Source organism: Myripristis murdjan, chromosome 24 (assembly GCF_902150065.1).
Source record: "Myripristis murdjan chromosome 24, fMyrMur1.1, whole genome shotgun sequence".
In the NCBI taxonomy this organism is placed as follows: domain Eukaryota; kingdom Metazoa; phylum Chordata; class Actinopteri; order Holocentriformes; family Holocentridae; genus Myripristis; species Myripristis murdjan.
In genome coordinates, this window is record NC_044003.1 from 19,840,724 (window position 1) to 19,864,361 (window position 23,638).

The 23,638-nt window shown below is 40.5% G+C and overlaps 2 protein-coding genes across 2 annotated transcripts; both read right to left on the reverse strand.

The window, feature by feature from the left end:
- Positions 1-1,759: 1,759 nt before the first annotated feature.
- On the reverse strand, positions 1,760-2,683 carry LOC115355873 (trace amine-associated receptor 1-like). Its single transcript, XM_030046797.1, has 2 exons — positions 2,437-2,683; positions 1,760-2,364 (listed from the first exon to the last, which is right to left on the reverse strand). Exons 1-2 carry the CDS (start codon positions 2,681-2,683, stop codon positions 1,760-1,762), a joined length of 852 nt encoding a protein of 283 aa, XP_029902657.1.
- A 5,614-nt stretch (positions 2,684-8,297) lies between these two features.
- LOC115355874 (trace amine-associated receptor 1-like) lies at positions 8,298-9,221 on the reverse strand. The gene is made up of 2 exons (XM_030046798.1): positions 8,975-9,221; positions 8,298-8,902 (listed from the first exon to the last, which is right to left on the reverse strand). Exons 1-2 carry the CDS (start codon positions 9,219-9,221, stop codon positions 8,298-8,300), a joined length of 852 nt encoding a protein of 283 aa, XP_029902658.1.
- Positions 9,222-23,638: the final 14,417 nt, after the last annotated feature.

Here is a 23,638-nt window from a genome sequence, read left to right on the forward strand (position 1 = left end):
TGTGATGCCAATCAGTGCACTTTGATTTGTTAGTGACTCGAATGCTGTGGTCACCAAACAATATGCCCTTTCTGGCCTCCACCTCACTCACAAGCACCTCTGTTTTGGTTTAGGAAAATTTGTCCTCCTCTCTTGCTACGATTCAGCCTAAAGAACCACTGATTAGCAGGCTTATTTATATGCCAGCTGATAATCAATATTGAGGTACTTTGTATTGACCATTTAAGACTGAATGTGGTTGTGTAGAAGATAGGGTGTCACAGGGCAGCGTGCCTTGGCTCAGGAGGTAGAGCAGCTGTCTGGCAAGCAAAAGGTTCCTGGATCGATTCCCAACTCCTCCAGAGAGCGTGTTGAAGTGTTGAGCCACATGCTGAGCCCCTAACTGCTCCTGATGGGCAGCCTGGCACTGTGCATGGTAGCCTCTGCCATCAGTGTGTGAATGGGTGAATGTCAGGCAAACATTGTAAAGCACTTTGAGTGGTTTGTAGACTAGAAAAGCACTATAGAAATGCCATCCATTCATCTATACTCACTGTCTGATGATATCAGTATATGATTTTACTGATCAGGGCTCAATTTAGCCAGGCCGCAAACACATTGAAGCCAGACAACCTCACCTTCTATCTTTATTTTTTCTCTTTTTCAAATTTTTATTTATTTATTTATTTAGTCATTCATTCATTCATTCATTCATTCATTTATGTTTGTTTATATGTAATGCTAATTAACCCCTGGCATTGCTTTGTTGGCCTGACTGACTTGTATCCATGACAGAGTCTCATTATTTGTAGCAGTAAAATATATGAGGCACCAAATACTCTGATACTGCAAATACAGTACAACATTGATACTATATATTTTCTCTGACATTAGAACAGTTGTAAACACCTGAGTCTGGTCGAGAATGATGACTCAGTTGATGTTTTATTCAGAAATTTATTAGAGTTCTAGTCACCTGTGTTTACCTGTGGTCACTGCCTGTTTCAGCCTCCTCCAAAACCGTTGTGGTGAACAGAGGCCATTTCTTTAGAGCACCAAACAAGGCAAACATGACCACAAAATTTATCTCATCTTCCTAATCCAGATGTTTTGTAACAAAAGATTGCAATGTGGGTCCAAAGCCTACTCTCTTTTCTTGACTGCTATTATATTTTTTTCCACTCACTGAATTTTGATAGCACTATACAGAAATCTGAAGGAAGACCTTCATGTCTTCATGTTTATGATTGTGTTTATTGTTTATTTGAACACAATTAGCTTCTGTAAATTCAGTTGCTTGTACTCATTTGTCAGCTCATTCATCGAGATTTGAGTCAGAAATGATAAATTACATCCTGGAAAAAATGTATATATTTTTTTTATTTTATTTTTTTCAGACTCACATTATGTTTTTGTGTCATAATTTGATTCCAATAAATAAATAAATAAATAAAAAAAATAAAACATGATGGTGAGCAGTAATTTCTTGTATGATAACTTACTGCTCAGTAAAAGTGAGTATCTGAGAGCCACTTGCTTCACGTTATTTTGCTGGAATTCTGGAAGACTGTTCTGTGTGTAGGTGAAAATTATTTTAACAGCTCAGCCTGAATCAAATTGGAGCAGGAACATCGGCAGTGGCCGGGTCCATGGATGTAAATTTACCCTTTGTCTGCTGTAATAACTTGAACAAACATATTTTAAACAAGACGATGGGGGGGGAGTCTGTATTGTAACATGATTATTGAAGTGTCGGCACTTTCACACTCCAGTCAATCAATCAGAGTAGTTTTGAGTTTGAAAAATCACTTTGAAATATTTTACCAGAAATGATTATTCTGAAAGCCACTCGGAACCAGCTGTAAAAGAAGGCATAAATGAATGGATTGAGCACTGAATTCGAGCTCCCAAGTAATGCAAATATTTCAATTGCAGTCGATGGAACTGAGTAATTAATTAATGGGTTTAAGGTCATGACAGTAAAGAAAGGAGTCCAACAGATCAGAAAAGCTCCCATAACAATAGCTAGAGTTTTGGTGGCCTTTCTCTCCATCTTACTGACAGACGCTCCAGACTTTACGCTCTGACAGTTTGAGTTCTGAATGCTGCGTGCCTGTTTCTGTGCCACCAGGAAAATCTTTAGGTAGATGCTGAGCATTATAACTGCTGGGAGGTAAAATGAGAGAATACATCCAGTGATACCTGAAATATCAATATTAAATGAAAGACAGCGCCCTTCACATTTTCCTTCTTTAAGTCCCAGAATTACGGTGCCAACTACAACCAGGGCAGAAACTCCCCAGCAGACCAGGATCATCATCACAGCAGCACAAACATTTATTTTACTTTTATATCTCAGAGGATGACACACTGCATAATATCTGTCAATTGAAATAAAACATAAATTCAGAATTGAAGATGTACTCAGTAAAACATCAAAGCTGTGCCGTATTCTACAGATTAAGTCTTCAAGATACCAGCAAGAACTTACATAGAGCGCTAACACAAATGGAAAAACTAAAGCCCCAACCAGGAGGTCAGACATAGCCAGAGAAAGAATCAGGTAGTTAGTTGGAGTGTGGAGCTGTTTGAAGTAAATGATGGAGATGATTATGAGAAGGTTTCCACATGTTGTGAAAACAGATAATGAGCCCAGGATAAAAGAATAGAATTTACCTACTGGTGAATGAGTGTCTGCCACCATGCAAGATATATTTTCTGATTCATAACACAGATGTTGGTCCTTAACATCAGTCCTGTTGAAAATGAATTCAGGTCCCATGCCTCCTGCGTCCTGCTAAGTAAGTTTCAAAAGTGAAATTAACCACACAGTCATACCGTCAAACACATTTATAATATTATTTTTTTTGAGAAACATTATGCCAAGTAAAGAGTGAGAGAGGTACGTGCTTTCTGGAAGAAAGTGATTGTCTCTTAGTTTTTGAGGTTAATATTTTTCATGTCATACCTGCATCTGTGAGCATGTGAATCTCTGGTCACTGTCCCAGTGAGCAGTCACTCTCTGAGACGTGACTCTCATATCTATCCATCCCAAACTTATTACCATAATTAATGCACTCTTCCTTGGCCAATCATGTACAATATGGTTGTATTTGATTGGTGGGCAAGCATGTATGTGTGAGTGTGTATGTGTGTTTGTTTGCGTGAGTGTGCGTACTTGGAAAAAAAATTGATACTCAGTAAAAAAAGAGTGTCACCATATGCTTCACAAAAACTGCAGATCACTTGAAGTTTTAGCTGGAAAAAGCTACATCCTGACTCCTTTTGACCAGTTTCTTATTTATTTTGCTGATATTGTTGTTGTTCTCTTTTCCTGTAGCGCTTTTCCATAACACTACAGGAACTGATTTGGAAGCAACCTACTGTATTGCTTGTAACAGAGAAATTAAGAAAAGTTACTTAAGCTTAAAACTGCATTAAGTATTTGTTTATTTATTCAGCCATGCAATAAAAGATAAAACAGTGTTTTACCAGCTTTTTCTGTGGTTTCAACCATGTCTGTGCCTTCCTCCCTTTCCAACACTATGCTATACCCACCAATAATTGTGGTTGGAGGAGCTGCTAGCATGGGCCAGAATGAAGATCAAACCGGCAAAGTCCCGCAGCCTTTTGATCTGGAAAGGAGCCAGGAGTGACAACATCATCTTCTCAGTGGATGGCGAGAGAATCCCTTGCATGGTGGAAAAATCTGTGAGAAGCCTTGGCAGGCATTACACAGCTGACCTCTCTGACAAGAACATGGCCACAGCTGTTTCAACCCAACTCATGGATGGTCTGTGCAAGATCGACCAATGCTGCCTGCCAGGGAAATTCAAGGTCTGGTGTTACCAGGTTACATTATATCATCACTTGATGTGGCCCCCCTTTACATGCCTGCTGACAATCAATATTGAGGTAGGTGTCTGGAAATCAAAAGGTTCCTGGATCGATTCCCAGCTCCTCCAGAGAGCATGTTGAAGTGTTGAGCCACATGCTGAACCCCTAACCGCTCCTGATGGGCAGCCTGGCACTATGCATGGTAGCCTCTGCCATCAGTGTATGAATGGGTGAATGTCACTGTCTGATGATACACTATATTGCCAAAAGTATTCACTCACGCGCTCATGCACGAGCACATGCACAGTCACGCACGCAGCGTGCAAACGTGGATATGATGTAAATCATGCCGTCCTCCTGCTTCTGCAAAATTGTTTAATGCACACAGCGCAATTAACTGTGAATCGTGGCATTGCACAGTCAGTAATCAACTGATAATAATAATCAACCAGATCCAGCAGACCTGACCGGGTGGCCACGCACACCGTGCGGTGCTGGCTGGCACCGAACAGGCACCGCTCCCCCAAAATTTCATAATGTTTCCAGCCGGGGGAGCTCATGTCACCACCAGGGGAGCTGTGCTCCCCTTTGCTCCCCCTTATTTCGCACACTGGTTATGCCAATATTCACGACAGTTTGACTCAGCTAGGGAAAATTCCTGAAAATTCTCTGGAAATTCATTATAATGTAACATGTTTGCATGCATATCTGCTTATAACAAACCAAAATGTTTATTATGTATACATGTATATGACCGGGTGAATGCAGTGAATATAAATTCCCCAAAAATTCCCGTTTATTCCCGTTAATTCCCATTAATTTCCGAAAATTCCCATGGACATTTTCCAACTTTGAAAATTCTGGGAATTTTGCAACACTACAGCATACCAAGATATTTTGGACAATTTCATGCTCCCAACTTTGTGGGAACAGTTTGGAGATGGCCCCTTCCTGTTCCAACATGACTGCGCACCAGGGCACAAAGCAAGGTCCATAAAGACATGGATGAGCAAGTTTGGTGTGGAAGAGCTTGACTGGCCTGCACAGTGTCCTGACCTTACCCCGATAGAACACCTTTATGATAAATTAGAGCAGAGACTGCGAGCCAGACCTTCTCGTCCAACATCAGTGTCTGACTTCACAAATGCACTTCTGGAAGAATGGTCAAAAATTCCCATAAACACACTCCTAAACCTTGTGGAAAGCCTTCCTAGAAGAGTTGAAGCTGTTATAGCTGCAAAGGGTGGGCCGACATCATATTAAATCCTATGGTTTAAGAATGGGATGTCAGTCATGTTCATATGCGTGTGAAGGCAGATGAGCAACTACTTTTGGCAATATAGTGTATCAGTATATGATTTTACTGATCAGGCTCAATTTAGGCAGGCCGTAAACACATTGAAGCCAGACAACCTCATCTTTCTTTTTTTCCTCATTCATTCATTCAGTCAGTCAGTCAGTCATTCATTCAGTCATTTATTTATTTATTTATGTTTAAATGTAATGCTAATTAATACTTGGCATTGCTTTGTTGGCCTGACTGACTTGTATTCATGACAGAGTCTCATTATTTGTAGCAGTAAATTATATGAGGCACCAAATGCTCTGATACTGCACATACAGTACATCATGGATACTATTTTTTTCCTCTGACATTTCAGTTTTAAACATCTGTGTCTGGTCAAGAATGATGACTCAGTTAATGTTTTCATTCAGAAATGTATTAGAGTTCTAGTCACCTGTGTTTACCTGTGATCACTGCCTGTTTCAGCATGCTCTGTTGTGGTGAACAGAGGCCATTTCTTTAGAGCACCAAACAGGGCAAACATCACCACAAAATTAGGGGCCGTTTACACGACAATGGTTTTCACAAAGAACGGTAAACTTTTGTTGCGTTTTGGCCTTTCATTTACATGACAATGGCGTTTTAGGTGCTTGAAAACGCAAACTTTTGAAACCGGGTTCCAGAGTCGAATTCTTTGATAACGGCACTTACCCGCCGCCGTGTAAACTGGCAATACGAAATTCTTGTGAAAATGATGACGACAGGGCCCCACTTCGCGCGTGACTATGACATTTTTCAGCCATGCGCGAACAAGAAAACAACAACAATACCGTGCCACCAAAGCGTTTGTACACAGGCACGCGGTGCTACTCTGTGGTGTTGCATTGCAAAGTTACACCGCCAGTGGCCTGGCATGCACACTACAGTGTTTTCAGTTGTTTTTGTGGATCCGTGTGTACGAGGATCGTTCTCACAGTGTTATTGTATAAACTTAGAACTTTTTAAAAACGCAAAGGAATAAGTTTTCCGTTTTCATCAGAACTGTTGTCGTGTAAACGGGGCCTTAATCTCATCTTCCTAATCCAAATGTTTTGTAACAAAAGATTGCATGGGTGCTACATGGGCCGACAGTCCCCCGACACTTTTTTTTAATTTTTTTTTTTTTATAATTATTATTTAAATAGCTGACCTGCCCATACAACCAGTAGATCAGCGGCCCGATTGGCACTGGGCTGGCCCAATCACATTGCTAAACAACCCCTTTTGCGTAGTTTGGTCCCGCCTGCATAATGATTTCGGCAAATAATGTCATTGCAAGAGTTTGTTTACTAATCACCGGGCCGGCCCTTGAGACACGCTGCTCTGCGGCCCATTGGTTATTTTTCTTCACTGACACAGGGCTGGCCCAATCATATCACGAGCCTGTGGCTCTGTGCGCCGGTGTGCAGTGCAACGCGGGGCGAATGTTATCTCGTGGGATCTACTGAGATGGAGAGAAAATGCAAAAGTGGCGGAGAGAAACTGCGAGAAAAAAAAGCGGCTTTCAATTTTCAAACCGATCGGACTTTTTCGCTTTTGGAGTTTTTCATAATTTATCAGCATGAATGAAACATGAGTCCAAACAATGTAAAAGAGCTACAATCCCCAATAGCATGGCAGATGGTGTCTCTGTCTGCCATGCGAGAAACCAGGGGTTCAATTCCCCACCTGGAGAAAAATGCATTTTTACTTTAGTACCTCACTTTGTTGTTAGCAATGACAATGAAGTCATTCTTATTATTCTCCCTGTCACTGGCTAGATAACACACACAGTGGCATTTAGGGTTTCTGTAATTTTCATTTCTGTACTCTTTGTGAATTTGTTTTGTAACCCAGGTGCTAAATTATTATCATTATTATTATTGTTATTATTATTTTGCCTTGTTTTGTTTTGTTTTTTGCCTTTTTTTAATGCCTTGTTTTAACTTTATGGGTAGATATTTATATACCAATTGAATCAGATTCAGATTTAAACACGGATTTGTGTGGTATACTTTGTTTGTCACCATGACCTTCCTATGTGCAGTTTGGGCTCATTTTCCATTCATGCTGATAGGCACCTGCACTTACTAATCTGGAGTACATGCCCAAAAGGCGTTGGCCAGTTGTGGCCTTCAATAGAATAAAAAAGTTCCAATTCATCTATTGTATTTTATTGTTCCACTATAGTACTATAGGCCAGTATGACTGGGGCAGCCAAGTAATTTGACATATTTGAACAATTTTTAAAAAAGTAACGTAATAGTTGATTTTCCTGGTAATTAATTACTTCGACAACGATGTAACTCAGTTACTTTTTAGTAGAAGTAACTAGTAACTATAATTAATTACTTTTTCAAAGTAACGTGCCCAACACTGCTGATGACAGCTAACTAATTGCATGGCACTATGGCTTTAAAGAGTTGCACAGTTGGTATACACATTTAAAAGAGCAAAAAGACCGGAAACGTGTGCGTTATCGAATGTGGTGGGCCGGTGTGGTCCAATATGCCCGGGCCGATTTTTTGTCCCAGTCCGCCCCTGACTGTGGGTCCAACGCCTACTCCACTCACTGAATTCTGAAAGCACTATACAGAAATCTGAAGGAAGGCCTTAATGTCTTCATGTTTATGATTGTGTTTATTGCTTATTTGAACACAATTAGCTTGTGTAAATTCAGTTGCTTTTACTCATTTGTCAGCTCATTCATCGAGATTTGAGTCAGAAATGATAAATTATATCCTGGAAAAAAGTTTATTTTTATTTATTTATTTTTTTTCAGACTCACATTATGTTTTTGCGTCACATTTTGATTCCAAAAATAAATCAATAAATCAATAAAATAAAATTATAATTATAATACATGATGGTGAGCAGTAATTACTTGTATGATAACTTACTGCTCAGTAAAAGTGAGTATCTGAGAGCCACTCGCTTCATGTTATTTTGCTGGAAGTCTGGAAGACTGTTCTGTGTGTAGATAAAAATTATTTTAATAGTTCAGCTTGAATCAAATTAGAGCAGGAACATCAGCAGTGGCCGGGTCCATGGATGTAAATTTACACTTTGTCTGCTGTAATAACTTGAACAAACATATTTTAAACAAGATGATGGGGTAAAAATCTGTATTGTAACATCATTATTGAAGTGTCAGCACTTTAGCACTCGAGTCAATCAATCAGAACAGTTTTGAGTTTGAAAAATCACTTTGAAATATTTTACCAGAAATGATCATTCTGAAAGCCACTCGGAACCAGCTGTAAAAGAAGGCATAAATGAATGGATTGAGCACTGAATTCGAGCTCCCAAGTAATGCAAATATTTCAATTGCAGTCGATGGAACTGAGTAATTAATTAACGGGTTTAAGGTCATGACAGTAAAGAAAGGAGTCCAACAGATCAGAAAAGCTCCCATAACAATAGCCAGAGTTTTGGTGGCCTTTCTCTCCATCTTACTGACAGACGCTCCAGACTTTATACTCTGACAGTTTGAGTTCTGGATGCTGCGTGCCTGTTTCTGTGCCACCAGGAAAATCTTTAGGTAGATACTGAGCATTATAACTGCTGGGAGGTAAAATGAGAGAATACATCCAGTGATACCTGAAATATCAATATTAATTGAAGGACAGCGCCCTTCACATTTTCCTTCTTTAAGTCCCATAATTACTGTGCCAACTCCATTCATGGCAGAAACTCCCCAGCAGACCAGGATCATCATCACAGCAGCACAAACATTTATTTTACTTTTGTATCTCAGAGGATGACACACTGCATAATATCTGTCAATTGAAATAAAACATAAATTCAGAATTGAAGATGTACTTAGTAAAACATCAAGGCTGTGCCGTATTCTACAAATTAAGTCTTCAAGATACCAGCAAGAACTTACATAGAGCGCTAACACAAATGGAAAGACTAAAGCCCCAACAAGGAGGTCAGACATAGCCAGAGAGAGAATCAGGTAGTTAGTTGGAGTGTGGAGCTGTTTGAAGTAAATGATGGAGATGATTATGAGAAGGTTTCCACTCAATGTCAGAACAGATAATGAGCCCAGGACAAAAGAAAATAATTTACCTACTGGTGAATGAGTGTCTGCCACCATGCAAGATACATTTCCTGATTCATAACACAGATGTTGGTCCTTAACATCAGTCCTGTTGAAAATGAATTCAGGTCCCATGCCTCCTGCGTCCTGCTAAGTAAGTTTCAAAAGTGAAATTAACCACACAGTGATACCGCTGAACACATTTACAATATTATTTTGTTGAGAAATATTATGCCAAGTACAGAGTGAGAGAGGTAGGTGCTTTCTGGAATAAAGTGATTGTCATTTAGTTTTTGAGGTTCATATTTTTCATGTCATACCTGTTAATCCTGCATCTGTGAGCATGTGAATCTCTGGTCACTGTCCCAGTGAGCAGTCACTCTCTGAGACGTGACTCTCATATCTATCCATCCCAAACTTATTACCATTATTAATGCACTCTTCCTTGGCCAATCATGTACAATATGGTTGTATTTGATTGGCTGGCTGAAACACAAAAACTGCAGACGACTTGAACTTTTAGCTGAAAAAGCTGTGGACAGTGCACAAGTTGCTGTGTGATTGTATTTCTTCAATTTGATAATGAAATTTGTCTCAATAAATAGACTACACACGATTTCATAAAACTGGAAATTGATCTTTACATTGGGTGCCACCTCAGAAGAGACGCATTTACTAATCTAAAGTGTTACTCCAGGAGTTTTTAACACACTTTATTTTACTTTTACTAATTTTAATGATTTTGCAAAGGTGATAAAAAGCAGTTTTGGTGGTGTTTTTGATGTGAGTGACTAGTAAGAGACTACAGTCAAAAATAACACCAAGGTTTTTAGGTTTTTAGATTGTTCTCTCTGACAGAAATACTTGAAAATGAGAGCACCGTGCCATGAATACCAATTATATTTTCCAAGCGCTTTTAGAATATGGTCTGATCGACCGTGTCAAAGGCTCCACTCAGATAAAACAGGATAAGTATAGTAAACAGTTTGTGTGGGGAGTGAAAGAGGCAGGATTCACACCTGGGCCGCTGCGCTATGGACATGGCCTTGATGCATGGTGCGTGCTCTACCAGGTAAGCAGCCGGGGCGCCCCACGTTGTAGTTGACACCAGTGAATTGAACACAGCTGTTGACAGACTTGTGAAATGGCATTACTTTGTCTCATCAGTGGGGCAGAGACTCTGTGTTCGGCTGTACTTTGTGGATATTTCATTTTAAGTAACCTCTCAGCATCCTAAGTAATGGCCAGCGTATCTTCACAAATTCAGATTTCCATATGTTAATATTGTTTACCTTAGTTGCATTTTCTTTGAAATGCAACATTTTCGAAACAATATGCAAGTATGGTTAAGAACATAGTCGACTGGACTTGATAGTAAGATTTCAGAAGACATTTCACTTCTCCTCCAAGAAGCTTCTTCAGTTCTGGCTGACTGACAGGGAATCCCAGGTATTTAACCTCTGTGGGGTCGTTGTCAGGGTCATTGATACCACTAATATGTAGGTGCTCCTAGGTGTAAATAATCATCATTGAGAGTCGTTGGAGTCACCTGGTGTCAAGTGTGGTCGACCGTTATCACATGGGGCTCTAGTTTCCCGGCGCAGCGCAGGGTGGCGCAGTGAGGCGCACCCCGCGCAGAGCTAGTTTCAACCAGCGCAACACGCAAGGCGAACGGTCTCCAAGTTTCGCAGACGGATGTGCGCCGAGATGGGAGTGGCGGCGCAGCAGGGGGAGGTGTCGACAGATACAGCTTGGCGCAGTGACATTTTCGTTCCAAAAGGCTTCGCCGAGGTGCGCCAAAGGCTCGCCTCCTGAAACCACGTCTACTTTCGGCGCAAGGCGCAGCGGGGCCGGCGCAGTGGAAGTTTGGCTCACAGGCGGGCAGTGCGCACATGTCACCACAACCTCACAGATTGTCAGACACATTAACAATGCAATAAATACCCACAGAAACCACTATTCAATGCTACCATCTCAATCAGCACATAAATGTATCTCCATATCGACTGTCCCGTCACAACTGATGTCAGATCAAAGGAGATTGGCACCGTTTGGCAGCATAATGGAAACCCATCCTGATCACCTGTCAGTCAAACAATGTATCCAGTACCGTGATGTCTTTTTTCCAGTCATGGTGTCTGGCGCTGCTTGTATTAACTACACAGTTTTTCTTCCATATATATAAATATTCCACTCTGGGTTTTCATTACCGGACTATGACTGGTAAAATCTGCCAAAGTCCGGTAATTTTTAAATGTCCGGTGAAAATATTCACAATTTGAATTTTATTAAAACAGTCAATTTCCATGTAATTTTATTTATAATTAAAAAAAAAAAAAAAATAGGCTGCGTGATCCCTGTCTCCGGTGCAGGGACGGTTTTTGCTATGGGCAGTGTGGGCAACCGCCCAGGGCGCAATCTACTTGGGGGCACGAGAAAAAAAATCGCCAGTTTTCTAGACTACCGTATTGACCCGCACATGCCATCAGTACCATCAGTCGGCATCAGGCGGGCCGGCGGGCTGGCCGCGGCACCAGCCGGTACCGCGCCCACCCGGTCTGGTCTGCCGGATCTGACAGGTGAGCGGCTTAATGCTGGCCAGTGCCGGCTCGCCTGATGCCGACTGATGCTGCCCCGGTTGGAGTAGTAACATGAAAGGGCGCAAGCCAGTAATTTCGCCTAGAGCGGCAACATAGGCAGAACCGCCACTGCTCTGGTGTACCAGAGGGGGAGAGAGGGTTTTTTCCTGCAGAACCGGATCAAAACAGCACAGCGAAGTCGCCTGGGGGAGAACAAGGCTGATGATGCGCATTGCAAGTTGCGGAGAGACACTTGAGACTTTTGATTTTAATTCAGCTGCTGAATTAAGTTTTTATTGCATCTATTTGATTTCAAGTTGGCAGCACGCCGCGTTATTAAAATGATATGAGCCCGTTTTTTGTTTGCAAATTGTAGTTGCAATTGTGTGCAATGTTCATCTTAAAAGAGCACAAGCTTGTGCAATATTTATTTATTTATTTTAGACGTTACGCACATGAGTCAATTGACGGCACTAATTTTATTTGATACAGCCTGCTTTTCAATACAAAGATTACGCTATAAATTGACATGCCTTGATATCATTCTTATATAGCCTGCATATAATTTTAAGCTCAATAAATTCAGATAATATTTGACCGGAATTTCAAACATTTGTCCGGTAAATTGAAAACCTGCCGGTCACGTTGTCCGGTGCCAATTTTTTCTAACGGAAATCCTGATTCCACACATATTGAAAATGTAAAATGCATCGGTTCCTTGCCAGACACTGGGCGTTTAGAACAGCGAATGTAAAAGCTTTCATGAACCGGATTTTGTTTTAATCTCTAGTGTGTTGTTGCATCAGTAAGTGATGGAGTCAAAAGTTGCAAAACAAACATGTAGGCTATTTATATGAATATGGCGAGGATTATGCTTTGAGGTAAAAACATTCATTAAAAATGGGGGCTTCACAGTAAAATTTATATTTGCTTGTAAAAATCAATAACTTTAACAGACGGTGACAGAGCTGGAAAAAAAGAGATGCGAGGCAGGCAGGTAATGGAAAGACAGGGGACTCAGGAAGACGAATTTAAGGATAGATGCATGGATGGATGGATGGGTGGTTAGATGGATGGGTGGACAGATGGATGGCAGGTAGCTCCAGCAACATTGCAGCAGCCAAGACTGGCCTCACTGAGTGTGTGATGCGGCTCCTCTCTTCGTCCATGTCAAATGTGTAGACTACCACTACGCCTTCGCGCAGCGCATTTTAAAGGCGAGGACAGGGGCTCATTTGATTGGTTTAAAGTGAATCGGCTGTGTCAAACCCACACCACGCCTTCTCTCCTCCCTTGCGCCGGTAGGAGGAATGGCGCAGTAGTTGCGCCAAGGCACACGGCGTGCCAAACTTGCAAAATCCACTTGGCCACACCCAGTTGGCGCAGCGCAGCGCAGCTGCGCCTGCGCCTCGCCAGGTCTGCGAAACTAGAGCCCACGAGGTCAAGTGTGATTGGTGTTTCAATCTCCTGGGAAGGGATGAAAGGACAGCATTGTAGATGGGGGATGTGGTGTCTTAGGCCTCCTCCTCTGTTGAGTGACGGTTCCTCTACTTTGACATAGACTACGTGTCACACCATATTCCGGTTCAGGTGAATAGTCCGGTTAAGGTAACTGCGCTGCGGCAACTGAAATATTCTGTTTACATGTTACTTGGCATGTTCCTGTGTTTTGGTGTATTACACTCTCTTACGTAATGCGACACTCAGCCGCGGGGGGCAGCAGCACGTGTACAGGTGTCTTGTCTGCCGGAAATACAGAAGAAGAAGAAGGAGAAGAAGAGGAAGACGCTCTCGCTATTTCAGTGTTTTCTCCCATCGATATACTCCATGATATTAACATCTTTCATTCGCTGAAGGCAGACTGCAGTCTCCTCCTCACTCCAAAAATGCTGACTCTTGCTGCTTTTCGCCATGCTGTTCGCCAGGTCATTCTCCCCGCTTGCAGTAACCATAGCAACAAAGACGCCCCAGGATTCATTGTGAGTCAACCATGCACAGTCGCGACTGAATATTCCGTTTCGGGGCATTTTCCGACTAAGGTGTTTACATGCCTCAATATTCCTGTTGGAACAGGCATATGCCAGGGGTCTTATTCAGAATTCTCTCCAACCGGAATATGACCTTAATCGGGTTCGGTGCGTGTTTACATGAGTATGTTTACATGCACACCATATTCTGGTTCGGGTCAATATTCCGGTTAAGGTAACTGTGCCGCAGCAACTGGAATATTCCGTTTACATGTCACTTTGCATGCCCCCATGTTTCGGCGTATTCCACTGTCTTACGTAATGCGACACTCAGCCGCGGGGGGCAGCAGCACGCTTTTAGGCGTCAGGTCTGCCGGAAAAACAGACGAAGAAGTCTTCTTGTTTTTCTTCTGTCGCTAGTTCTATGTTTTCTCCCAGCGATATACTCCATGATATTTAAGTCTTTCATTAGCTGAAGGCGGACTGCAGTCTCCTGGCTCTTGCTGCTGTTCGCCATGCCGTTTTCCCCGCTTGCAGGTAACCATAGCAACAAAGACGCCACAGAATTCCTTGCGAGTCGAGCATGCGCAGTCGTGACTGAATATTCCGGTTCGGGACATTTTCCGACTAAGGTGTTTACAAGCCCCAATATTCCGGTTGGAACAGGAATATGCCAGGGGTCTTATTCGGAATTCTTTCCAACCGGAATATGACCTTAATCGGGTTCGGTGTGTGTTTACATGCCACGTGCGCAACTGGAATATTGCGAATATTCCGGTTAATACAGGAATAAGGTGTGCATGTAAACATGCTGCATGACACGTGCGCAACCGGAATATTGCGAATATTCCGGTTAAAACAGGAATATGGTGTGGATGGAAACGTACTCATAGATAGCCTCTTTCACTCCTCTTTTGAATCACCTGTCCTCTCTGTCAAGAACATGTACATTGTGATCTTCAAAGGTGTGCCCTTTGTCCTTCAGGTTTAAGTAAACCGCAGAGTCCTGACCTGAGGAGTTGGCCCTCCTGTGTTGGGCCATGTGTCTTCTGAAATCCTACTATCAAGTCCAGTCAACTTTGTTCTTAACCTTACTTGCATATCATGACCTGGATGACTGAGAATCTCCACAGGCATATTTCGAAACAATATGTTGAGTCATATGGTACAACATGTCAGTGGCATTACTAAAATGTATTGTAATGATAACTATTTTGACAAATTTTGCAAACATGGATTTTTGATTTAGTATGACAGTATGATCGCACCTAGTCTGGGTAAGAATATGGAAAAAGTTGTTGTTTTAGCAGTTATGGAAAAGAGTTAGTGACCAGCTGATAACTCGGACTCATGGATAGTTACAGAGGGGATTAGGACCTGAAATTGAATTGAATCAAACTGTCTTAACTTCTGTTGAACTGACCCTTTGTTTACCGTCTGAGGTAAAAATGACGTGATGCAGCTCAGCAGCTCTCTTGTTAGAGGTGTGAATGACTGTCGAGTGTTTTGATCCCCGAGCAGCCTTAGTGGTACACAGAGCTCTCCTCACGGGGGGGATTTAGCAACACCAGGCAATGATGAAATATAAACCAAGACCTTTCCAAACAAAGTTATAGAGTGAAACAAAACAAATATGGTTTAACAACAATAACAATGATGTAATGGGAACAACAGTACCTAACAAATCCTACTGAACAGAAACCTAACTGTTTGTTTGGATTTCTGGCCCAAAAAGTCTTAGAACAATCAAATTTGGTTGATAGACAAATATACAAAAGAGACGTAAGTTAATCATTATCAGATACATATACATATCTGCACACATCCAACATACATAGCATACATATATAATAACATTCACACATATACACATACATATCATACATACCTCTACACATATACACAATACATTATACCAACATTACATATTTAACAGCATGTCTATAATAAATGAGCTATACATTGTAATTTATCTTTATTTATATCACCTACCCTCTATAGTAACAGGAAACAGGACTTTTCAGCAATTACAGTTAGATGTGGGGGGAGACAATTCCAAAATGTTATTACTCTATAGATTACCATTTTCTTGATTGCATTTGTTCTAGGGAAAGGTAGAGTGAAGTTACTACCAGAGGCTTGTCTGGTGTCATGGCAATGCCTATCATTCGTTTGTAGAAGCTGTGCAAACAAGAAATTAGGTCGCTTTGAAACATAGATGTTTCTCATCTACCATCATCCATGACAGTCTGGCATGCATATCTACAACACTGTTTTTAACTGAAAAACAGAGAGCGGGGCGTGCAGCTCTGTCCTGAGTGAGCTGGAGTTTTACATGGTGTTGTTCTGAAGCTCTAGACCAAACTGTTGGGCAGTAGTCAAGATGTGACAGGACTAAAGATTGAATTAATAATTTGACTGTATTATCATTCAATAGATAAGTACTTCTTCTAATATTAGAGATGTTACTACTCATCCTTGACACTATATTATTAATGTGAGTTGACCAGGATAATGTTTCATCAACAGTTACACCCAATAGTTTCGCCTCTCTAACTTGTTCAATATCAACACCTTGCATAGAAAGACATAGTTTAGGATCACACCTCAAGGCATGTCTAGAACCTAAAACCAGACTTTTAGTTTTCAACACATTTAAATTCAACTTATTTTCTGATACCCAGTTCGAAACAATCATCAGCTCATGCTGAGGCAGCTTATTAAGGCAGCTTATTAACAGCCTTAACATAGATGCTAAGGCTGTGCAGGTTGAATAGCCTGCTTTATAAGCATGTTGGACATCTGAGTTAATGTAGTTTTCTTCAAAATGTTGTTGAATTTGTTTAAATATAATTCCCTCCAGAAGTTTGCCCAGAACTGGCAATATGCTAATTGGCCTGCTATTTTGCCCTGAAAATGGCTCTCCACTGTTTTTTGGGCAAAGATGGACAAAATAGTTATAGTTATCATTTTGGGATAAGAAGTCTGAAATCTATATCACCACATTTTTGATTTTGCATGATCAACCAAGTTTTACTTTCAAACAAAGTCCTGATGAAGGAGAGACTCCCAGCAAACTGACCTCAGTGATAGGGGTTCTCTCATTTCTGGAAGAGATATAATTGTGTGCCAGTTTCCACTCTCAGAGTATATGTGCATGTATGTGTGTGTTTGTTATTTATTTTGTAGCCTAGTCCTCCACAGATAGCACTTAGTTTGCTGGAATAGAGGTTTCCTGAGGTACAGTCAGGCCATCAGTGGGATCACACTAAGAAGGCCAGTGATGGGGTTTCCCCTTTAGTCCGCCTTGACCCGCCATGGTTTCCTTTTCCTTTAGATTACAGCATTTTCAGAACATGAGAGAGAGAGAGAGAGTGAGTGAGAGAGAGAACTGAGGGGGTGTATGGTCTGCAGAAACACTGGGGACCAAAGTGATAGTGGAGTTGTGGACCAGCTCTTTCCTGTTGCCCGTACAACCCAGCTGAACCAGGAACCTAATAACATTCATTTCTTCCTAATCCATGTTCTCATGTAAGCCTACACCTTTATATGACCTAATGAATATACAGCGTTAAGCACTGAAATAAATTATAAAATCTGAAGACTGTTTAATATTGCTGTGTAATAAAACTATTCATGCATAACTGCACATATCATAACTTTAAATAATTAAGTGGAGCTATATATATATGCACAAGAGGCATAATATACCCTTTGCTGCATAATAATTTGGTTTATTTTGTTATACATCAGCCTATGTCAACTGATTGTGAGATCTTGTATTTAGTACACAGTATTGTAAGCTGCCCAACTGACATTGCACTGCCACATTGATTTATTATGGTGTTGAGGTGCTATACACTGGAACACAAAGAAAAGGGCCTTACAATTAATAGGAGCGCAATGACTCATATGAAAAGTTATCAAAGGAGATGGAAGTGCGCTCGAAATCAACTCTCCAGAAAACTTTTTCTCCTCCACTAAGGGACTGTCTGGAAAACTTGGGGCAGTGACATTACAGTCACTGGGGTCAAAGTTTGGCAAGAACCTACTGTTGCTGTCAGTGTTGTAACATCAGAGGCATTTTTTTCAGCCAATTAAACTGTCCACTTTCAGTCACACACAGCATCTCTCTTTCACTCTCTGATGTAATGGGGGATCGCTTTTCAACAGCCTTCAATTAGAGGTGTGAATGGATGATGTGGTTTTTAGGTCCCTGAGCTGCCTTTGACACACACACACACACACACACACACATGCACACACAAACACTGCCTGCATCGTCTCACCCTCTCAACCTGGGACCACTTTGTTTTCAGCAGTAATAAAACTAATGAAGCAAAACAAATTCAAGTCCATCTAATGACCTTAACATCCACATTATGTTCACTTTGGTAACCATGGACCTCGACTTAATGAGGCACATGGAGCGATTGTGACACTGGAGAATTTGCTTAGTCATTAGTGAATATTTACTGACAATGTTTCTCAGGTGTAAGAGTGACGGATGCTTCAGTCAGGTGGGAGTGCCTTTATTTTGCAACATTGTGTTATGTGACAGTACCCAAACATCTCTAGAGAGCAATTTAGGAGACAATGACAGCTTGTTTTTATGTTTTAGCCCATGTTTTGCTCATGCACTTAATTAATACTGACATTTTTTAACCCACAGCATGTCCTTCTTGTTTATTATAAATTATGTATTATAAATTATAAATATTCTATTATTGCATAGAATATTTTGCAGATATATTTCATTATATCTGCAAAATATAACACATTTAGTCTACGCAAAGGTTCAAAGGTGAAAGGTCGATAGATATTCTATAGATACAGTACAGGCCAAAAGTTTGGACACACCTTCTCATTCAATGTGTTTTCTTTTTTTTTTCATGACTATTTACATTGTAGATTCTAACTGAAGGAATCAAAACTATGAATGAACACATGTGGAGCTATGTACTGAACAAAAAAAGGTGAAATAACTGAAAACATGTTTTATATTCTAGTTTCTTCAAAATAGCCACCCTTTGCTCTGATTACTGCTTTGCACACTCTTGGCATTCTCTTGATGAGCTTCAAGAGGTAGTCACCTGAAATGGTTTTCCAACAGTCTTGAAGGAGTTCCCAGAGGTGTTTAGTACTTGTTGGCCCCTTTGCCTTCACTCTGCGGTCCAGCTCACCCCAAACCATTTCGACTGGGTTCAGGTCCGGTGACTGTGGAGGCCAGGTCATCTGCCGCAGCACTCTCCTTCTTGGTCAAATAGCCCTTACACAGCCTGGAGGTGTGTTTGGGGTCATTGTCCTGTTGAAAAATAAATGATGGTTCAACTAAACGCAAACCGGATGGGATGGCATGTCGCTGCAGGATGCTGTGGTAGCCATGCTGATTCAGTGTGCCTTCAATTTTGAATAAATCCCCAACAGTGTCACCAGCAAAACACCCCCACACCATCACACCTCCTCCTCCATGCTCCACAGTGGGAACCAGGCATGTGGAATCCATCCGTTCACCTTTTCTGCGTCTCACAAAGACACGGCGGTTGGAACCAAAGATCTCAAATTTGGACTCATCAGACCAAAGCACAGATTTCCACTGGTCTAATGTCCATTCCTTGTGTTTCTTGGCCCAAACAAATCTCTTCTGCTTGTTGACTCTCCTTAGCAGTGGTTTCCTAGCAGCTATTTGACCATGAAGGCCTGATTGGCGCAGTCTCCTCTTAACAGTTGTTCTAGAGATGGGTCTGCTGCTAGAACTGTGTGTGGCATTTATCTGGTCTCTGATCTGAGCTGCTGTTAACCTGCGATTTCTGAGGCTGGTGACTCGGATGAACTTGTCCTCAGAAGCAGAGGTGACTCTTGGTCTTCCTTTCCAGGGTCGGTCCTCATGTGTGCCAGTTTCGTTGTAGCGCTTGATGGTTTTTGCGACTCCACTTGGGGACACATTTAAAGTTTTTGCAATTTTCCGGACTGACTGACCTTCATTTCTTAAAGTAATGATGGCCACTCGTTTTTCTTTATTTAGCTGATTGGTTCTTGCCGTAATATGAATTTTAACAGTTGTCCAATAGGGCTGTCGGCTGTGTAGTAACCTGACTTCTGCACACAACACACAACAACACAACTGATGGTCCCAACCCCATTGATAAAGCAAGAAATTCCACTAATTAACCCTGATAAGGCACACCTGTGAAGTGAAAACCATTTCAGGTGACTACCTCTTGAAGCTCATCGAGAGAATGCCAAGAGTGTGCAAAGCAGTAATCAGAGCAAAGGGTGGCTATTTTGAAGAAACTAGAATATAAAACATGTTTTCAGTTATTTCACCTTTTTTTTGTTAAGTACATAACTCCACATGTGTTCATTCATAGTTTTGATTCCTTCAGTGAGAATCTACAATGTAAATAGTCATGAAAATAAAGAAAACGCATTGAATGAGAAGGTGTGTCCAAACTTTTGGCCTGTACTGTATATTTTAGTATATTTTATTTTTTGTCACTCTTATAGGGTATGCAAATGTTTTTTTCATTTTTCTTATCTTCTTTGTATGGAGTTACTTTATTTATTTAGTTATATATTTTTCTATACCCCACTCTATTAATTTTATAGAGACATCATGTAGACACTTGAAACATTCTCGAGATAGGTAATACATTATGAGCATCCTACCCTTATTGATTGATTGAATAACTGACTGATTGCCAAAGTTAGTTCATTCAACATAAAATTTTTGACTTTGATTTTTAATGAAAGAAATCGAGAACATCCCGCTGCAGTCTGTCATGTATAACTGTAACTCATTGCCAGCCAATCAGATTCTAGCATTTTGCCTTCACTGTCCTTGAATTGAGATTTAACTTTCCCTTTCTTTATTATCTTTTTATTTATTATATTATTCCTCAAATGTACATCACTTTGGATAGAAGCATCTGCCAAATGTGAATTGTAACTGTAACTGAAATTCTCCATGAGAGGCAGCTTGGAATCCTCATGACTACAGTTTGAAATACAGTTTACTGATATTAAGGCGATAATAAAAATACTATCGGAATTACGATGTTTACAAACTAATCCCTAGACTCTGTGCTCTACTCTGCATTTTGAGATGTTTGTGGTAGAGCACTGTCCGCCTGCTGAAACCTGTTAATCAGCACAAGTGACAAGTTAAAAGTTTTAAATTTTTAATTACAAGCCGGTTTTCCATCTTTTTTCCATGGATCTGACACCCCATTCTCCATATACCTGATCCCCAAAACTGTGCTCTGCGCTCAATGGGAGTAATTAGCCTTATAGACATGATTTGGATAATGTAATGGATCATGATGCTGAGAAGTTGTTGCACCAAACACAGGCTGTTGCTGTGCTTGCTACGGCATGTGTGTGTGTTGCTGTGTCACAGGGTACCGAGCACAGACACAGTGCTCGGTACCCCAGGCTCACCTTTGGCATCTGGGTAAAAGCCATAATATTCCCAAATATAAAATGTTTTTCTCCCACACTAAGCATAAGTCGTCCATGCTGGCATTTTACTGGCACACTGTCACAGCCTGTCTGGTGATCGGATTGTCTATCAGTGATGGCCACGATTGGACGATATGAAAATAGAAACAATCGCCCAAACCTAGTATGAAATGTGCAATACTATATTATAGTATTGCACATTAAGGCTGAGCAATGGAGAGTAGAGCGAGAGGTCAAGAGAAAGAGGAGAGAGAGAGAGAGCAAACAGGAAGAAGAGTGAGGGAAAAACCAACACAAACACCTGAGCTCAGGCTCTTTGCTGCATGTCATCCCTCCTCTCTCTCTCCAATGCCTTTCCTGTCTCTCTCTCTACTGTCACTATCAAATAAAGTAGAAATGCTTTGTTTGATATTAAAAAAAAAAAAAACTTAAAAAATATGCGAAAAGAAACGAGAGTAGACCACAGATCTCTGCCTGGTGTAGCTCCCCTTTCCCAATAAAATATCTATGATTCAAATATAATAGTGTACAGTAGCTCCCCAGCCAAAAGTCATTTGGCTTATGACAGAAACTAGTTTCAAAAAGCAAGAATTACAACAGTAAAATTCAAATTTACTGCTAACATCTCTCTCTCTCTCTCTCTCTCTCTCTCTCTCTCTCTGATTTAGTTTATGACATGATTGTTAATTTGAAGTGTATATATGTTATTTGCTCAGTGCTCCGTATTTGAGCAATGATTGTGATTACAGTTTTTTTTTGTTTTTTTTTTGATTGATTGAACTCATTTTGCAAATGCTTTGCTCACTGTGCCAAAACTCTAAACACAATGCAAATAAGACACAACACCTGGAAATAAACCATTCACATTTATGGCAAACTGAAACACTGTCATCAAAACTTAAAAATCCTTTGTCAAAATGCAACTCTGATAACAAAAGGATACACATTTCTCTAATATGAACACACTTTCACAGCAGCAAGCAACACAATAACATACTTAACACAAAACACTGCAGTTTTTACTGCTTTTCATTTATTTCTTCAAAAAGAATTCTGCAAAGCTCAAAACAGAAATTAAGCATCTTTTCACAGTAACAGCTGTTACCCAAATAACCAAAAAATAAAAATAAATAAGAAAGGTGTCAACTCTGTCAACTGTATACAGTATACAGTATATTGTACTTTACAGTACAGTTTTTTCAATCACTTTTTCCAGTATAATGAAACTGGGATCCACTTTGTCGTCAACTTCACCTCCAAACCACAGCAGAGGTTTTCTTTTGCAAATGTGTTCATACCTTTTCATTGGATTCACACATTTTTCACACTCTTTTGCACCTGCATCTCTATGAAACCACTAGTGCACCTGCATCACTGCCCTTTCCACCAATCACCAATCAGTCAGTATGCACCTACAAAAAAAGGGCCTATAAATTGTATTCTGTATTTTTTTCAACTCCTTTGAGTTTTTCTGTGTAATACTGTATGTGAATTACAGTATTTCAGTTTTTCCATCAACACAGTAAAATTTCACTTCAAAGCCTTTCTTGGATGCAGTTCTTTACTGTAAGTTCACATTTTAATGTGTAGCTCACAGGGGAACCTGGTTCAAACTGATAGCTGTATTTTGTATTCTGCTGTCAGCTGTGTTACAGTACAGTAGAGCTGACTGAAGGAATCTACTCATTTGGGCAGAAGTTGAGTTGTTTGAGGGAAATATTGGCTTTTGCTACGATTTACATCGTCACATATTGTAAATATGTGCCTATTGGAAAAAGTAAGGTTGAACCTGCTCAGACTGAAAAGGCTGTGTTGCATTTTTGAGTTGAGTATGAAGTGAGTGAGTGAGTGGATTAGTTGTATTGGGCGCTGACAAAATGTGCTTTTGCTGCATGTTTGAAATGTTTTGTCATGGTAAGAGCCTTTTGCAAACAAAATGTGTTATTTTGGGAAGAGAGCCTCTCATTAGGCCGATGGGTTTACTGTTTTGAAACCATGGTTTCTGAGTTGACAAACATAAATAAACATACATACATAGTATGTAAAGCAAAAATAAAACAGTACAACAAAATCAAACCACGAACAGCTACAAAATCTCATCTACATCGCATACGATGTCTTCCTGTGCCTCTTTCTCTCACTGCCTCCACGCAAAGTTCTCAAAATGGCTGACCTGGGGTCTGTTTGTAGTGCTTCGGCCCTGAATGATTGGTGTTCAGTTTTCTAAGTAAGTGCTTTCACGTGTGTGTCTCAGGTTTTCTTATAACCTGATGTGTTTTATATTTTGAACATAAGTGTTCAAGTTTAGTTCCAATGAGTTCAAGTTTTGTCACATTGGTTTAAGCAGATGTTCTTAGTGTGTAAGCAATCGAAAAAAACTGTAAGACACATGTAAAGATAATTTGATTACAGTAAGTAATCAAATTATCCAGCAGATGGCAGCAGAGTGGAGAAAGCTGGCATATTC